Source organism: Anguilla anguilla, chromosome 5 (assembly GCF_013347855.1).
Source record: "Anguilla anguilla isolate fAngAng1 chromosome 5, fAngAng1.pri, whole genome shotgun sequence".
Classification (NCBI taxonomy): Eukaryota; Metazoa; Chordata; class Actinopteri; order Anguilliformes; family Anguillidae; genus Anguilla; species Anguilla anguilla.
In genome coordinates, this window is record NC_049205.1 from 40,248,301 (window position 1) to 40,253,249 (window position 4,949).

General features: G+C 37.5%; 1 protein-coding gene across 1 annotated transcript; it reads right to left on the reverse strand.

Moving 5' to 3' along the window:
* Nucleotides 1-2,490: 2,490 nt before the first annotated feature.
* On the reverse strand, nt 2,491-4,610 carry dynlrb2 (dynein light chain roadblock-type 2). Its single transcript, XM_035417041.1, has 4 exons — nt 4,458-4,610; nt 3,979-4,054; nt 3,588-3,755; nt 2,491-3,128 (listed from the first exon to the last, which is right to left on the reverse strand). Exons 1-4 carry the CDS (start codon nt 4,458-4,460, stop codon nt 3,085-3,087), a joined length of 291 nt encoding a protein of 96 aa, XP_035272932.1. The 5' UTR covers nt 4,461-4,610; the 3' UTR covers nt 2,491-3,084.
* Nucleotides 4,611-4,949: the final 339 nt, after the last annotated feature.

The window sequence follows — 4,949 nt, forward strand, 5'->3', positions numbered from 1 at the left end:
GCCGCCCCGCCCACTCTCTGCAGCCAACGCACAAACCACGCCCCCCCCTACCACAGGCCCCAATAAATGGAATGATATTTGTTGTGTCAGGTGTATTATCCTTAAAGGAAAGTGGCTTGACACAAAATTGCAACCAATAAATGAGCTGATGACATCTTTCAAATCTAGAGTGGACAAAATTGTGAAGTAGGCCGTAAGTGTTCAGACACTGGAGTCATTTGCCTCTGCTATCTGTGAACAGCGATCCCAGCTGGGAAAGGCTCAAGAGAGCTACAGAAGGAAAATGAGACCTTACATCTATAAATTTATCTGCTCAAGAATCAATGACATAGCCTACTGTACATGCACCATTTGAGTATTTGGTCTCAAGAAAAATGTGGAATCTGGGATTCAACTATGTTCATGAATAGTTTCCTTTATATATCATTTGGCTAGGGAACAATTGGCCCCATACCACCTGTAATGTTGCCCATTGCACTGGGCTGCCTCACAGTGTCCCTGTGTATGATTGTGAAACTGTAGCTTCAAGCTGTAAGCTGGTTATCCTAACAGCAGCAAGAGAAGCCCCATTCAAAGGGAAAATAATCAGCATTTACCTTGACATGAGCACTTAGCTGAGGAGACAGAGGGACCAATAGCCTACAAAGAGCTGAGGTCCAAGCTGCACAAGATGGACATTTGAACCAGTTTCGTTCATCCAGCTCAGAGAATACTGACTTACTGCATTGAACCGCACAAGTTTTCCTCTCGTCAAGAGGTGCAAGATTTCTATGGGAAGAGTATTATACCCAATACTGCAGGACATTCAGCTAGAGTGATGGGCCCTTAAATAGGCACTTTGGTACTGTTTTACAGCCTAATGAGCCATGTACACCTCAAAATGAATGTAAATTAGCATGTCTATGGCATATGGCCTTAAGTGGGACTTCAAAATAGCAGTATGCAATTGAAGCAAAAGATTACAATTATTGAATGATAATATAAATTGAATAGAGGAGGGAAAAAAAGCTATCTTGAATTTACCTTTTGTAGTTGTAAAGTTGTTTGTAATTTTGTTCTGTAAATATGTTTACGCTCTGACTCAATTTGCTAATGTACAATAACCCTCATGCACACAGCGAGAAACTCGTTTGACCAGTTGCCGGAATTCCATTTGTGTTCTATGAAGCAGAGCGACCCAAGTAACTGGGCTGATATTGCCACAGAATAGTTACCCATGGCTAAACTTTTGTGGACACCGCCTGCCAACAGCCAACCAGAGTTTTGTGCTTCCTTGTTTTCCTACCAATAGGATATCATTATGTGGATAATTTTTCCACCAAAATGGCATATTTTCAAATAAAGAGCATATTTTCAGATAGGTTGCAATGTCTTACAGTGATTGTTAAATGCTTTTGGATACATTTCCACCTGTATTGGGTGACTTAAATAAACGACAGTACCTCCAAAACCTACATTACAGACATGGGTCCAAGGTTTGAAATAAAGGGCACCCCTATATCAACATAACCTAGTCATCAGATCTCAAGAGACTCACACATACAAAAACCATAGTATTTATTTATGCTAGACACTCAGTCGGCTTTTTTACATTTTACAGCTGGTTTAGACCAACCAAGAAGTTTAAGAAGTTCAACCTATTACAATTTATATTAACTGAACACAAAGAAATCAACTCCAATTAGAAGCAAGAGTAAAACAAAAAAAGCAGATTCTATTGTACTTGGTCTTCTGACACTAAGGACAAATATCAGTAGCACAATGCAGTTACAGCTAATGTTAGACCTACACAACCCTGCCAAACCTACAATGCTGACATACGAATATTATTTTTATTCATACCATAGCAGAGATATGTTTATGGGCATATGACTCATCTAATCATCAAAAAGCTAGTTACTTTTAACACAGTCTGTTAAAATGTATCCCTTTGTAACACAATTGTATTTGTAATACAAAAATAGTAACACAGTGTGTTGGATATTAACACATCCTTTTTGAGAGTGTATCATTAAAAAAACGAATCAGAGAAATTGAACTTTCAGTTTAAACACAAAACAACTTCCTCCTTGGAATTGTGTACTGTAGATACTTGAATTGCAGAGAAGCACGATCAGCCATCTTTACTACCATGTTTTGAATGTAAAATAAAAGATGTCTTCACGAAATGAAGCTAGCAGACTATCAGAGGATAGTACAGCAAAACATTGACAGCCAAATTAATACCTCGGGGCATTGACAGTACAGGAGATATAGCTTGATGGTAACAGCTTGGTGTACCGTCAGATCATTTCACAAATACTAGCTGCTTTGATTTTTTAAATGTATGGCCTCAAGGGTGTTCTTTTTACGCAATATTATATGCCTGTTTATTTTAACAGATAATTTTACAGATAATCAGGTATTAAATATTGTACAAATTGAAATATATAACAAATTTTAATTTTGTAGTCAAATCAGGATGTAATGAACTACAACATATAAAATGAATACATTTTTAGTTAAGTTTATTATAAAATGATTTACCAGAATGAAGATAATTAAATTAATATTATTAGAGGGATAGAAAATTATCTTTAATACATCAGTCAAATATAAAGAAAGCATTAAAAACAGTATTCATAACCTTAATTCCATCTTTTACTTTGTCTAAAGTTTTCATTTTTCAGACTTCTACATCAGAGCATCAGCACAACCATTTTCAGACAAGGAGCATAAAACAAAAAAAATGAAGCCTAGTGAAGATCAACAGACCAGAGCCAAGCCTTTGAAAGCCATTCTCAAGTGACAATTCTTTCATTATTTATCTTTGTAGTATATATATTTTTTATTTTCACTCTTCAGAGGCCACACAAAACAGTATAATCCAGGAGACAGTACATAAGTAAGGCAGAGTTTAGAGAAAGAGGAACGAGTAGTTGGCTGAAAACATGGTGGTTGCTATGCAAAGTGACAGTGAAGCAGAGAGAGCACCATTCATTCAGTGGGATGGTTGCTGTGGTCAAGTAATGCATAAGTTATTACGATGTGGTGTGAGCTACATCGGAGCACTGGTCCCTGTTGGGTGTCTGCTGAGGGAGGCAACTATTCACTAGGATTCTGGATGACAATTAACAGGTATTCTTTTTCTGAAAAAAAGAAGAGAAAAATAATGGATCACAGTGTACTGTCTTTGTCAGCATGATTGCACAATATCCATAAACATGTAGGCTATTCATGATTACAGACCTCAGATGGAGAACAGCCAAACAGAACATCGACCTCTGATCAATTTGCTGCTAGACTGACTGATTTTAGTCATGTCACAGTTGAGCCATTTAAAGTTAAGTCAATAAAATGATAATAAGAATGAGCCGTTTAAAACGAATAAGAGTAATCAATTTTAAAACAGGAACCAAATGAAAGACCCAACAAGTGATACATTACAGTTACATCCAGCACTCTTATAACTTGAGAGAATTTACAAAAACAGATTTTATTTACTCAAGCCAGGGAATATTATGGACCATTATATTTCAGTAGGATTTGCAGAAATTAATGTACACGAGTGAAAAAAATGGAACCAAAAGGTTCCCAAAAGATCTCACCTGGTGCCACCATTATCTCATGCTTCTTTGATCTGATGCGCAAAAAGGTCAGGTCATTCTGGGGGTCAATGTCTCTGACAGTGCTTCTGGCCTTCATTGTGAGCTGGTGCAACAGCCCTGCATACTGCACAGTGGTAGAATTGTCTAGAGTGGTTCTGATTGGTATTCCTGAAAGAAGTTGATAGAAGTGACCATTTCACTATACAAAGCGTGCTATAAACAAGCAATTATGTAATAGCAGTAGACCAAGCCATTGGTAGTGTGCAAAATCTGGACTGTCATCTTTTATTACAAAACATAGCGAATAAAATTGAATAAAGCATATGCTACAACAGGTTAAAGAAATTAAAATTTAGCTAAATTCACACTAGAGCAAAATCATTGTTGTTACCTTCTGCATTCGCAACTATTATGCCAATAACACCTTTGTGCGTCTGAATTCTCTTCAGTGTCTCCTCTACCTCCGCCTGAAAAACAATTTGATTAAACAGTAAGCTAGCTATAGAAACACCGTTCGTTTTGTGATATGGTAATGTTAGCGAAGAGTTCCAGGCATTCAGGGCAGGCTAAGAAGGCAGCAAGCACAAAACAGTAAAATGGTGGCTGGTTTGTAAATTGACTAATAAGTGACCGGATGATGGATTATGGTCAAGGGATAACGTACTGTTTATCCAGCCAGCTACCCAACGTTAGTCTACTACTAGCTAGTGAGCCAGCTATCACAACATAAATGTGTACATTATTCAAACTAAACAGGAAGTTAAAAAAAAAAAAAAAAACCTAAACACTTTTATATAACTCCAATACCGTGCATAGCTAGCAAATGACCGTGAATCAAAAAGAGAAGCAACTGCAGTAAAGTTACATTACCATCTTTACGTGCTCTTGAACAGTAGCTAGCTATTTGCTTGCATTAAGCGTCTCTGTTGCTACGTGGAAACGGAAACCGACTTCAACGTGGGGGGTGGGGAGGAGTGTAAATTTGTTTGTTGACGACTCTGGTTCACGAGCATCTAGCACTGCAACTTCTTGGAGTCTACTTAAGCCATATTATCACAGTTAATTAGACTACACGCAATAATTGAATTATGTGTTTTCACAGTTCATCCAGAAGGTAGAAAAAACAACAGATAAGTGCTACAAAAACGAGGGCGTTGCGTAACAATTAATTAATTAATAGGCTATTTCTCAGCTGTTTCGCTTGTGGCAAACTGCGGTCACGCCATCTGTACTTTGAAAAAGTCGGTCAAGCTGTCTGAATTTAAATTCTTTGTGCGCGTTGTACATTACTCTTTACGATAACCCGACTGTAATGCAAATGTGCCGCAGATAAAGTTAGCCTACTACTTGCACTTGAAATAC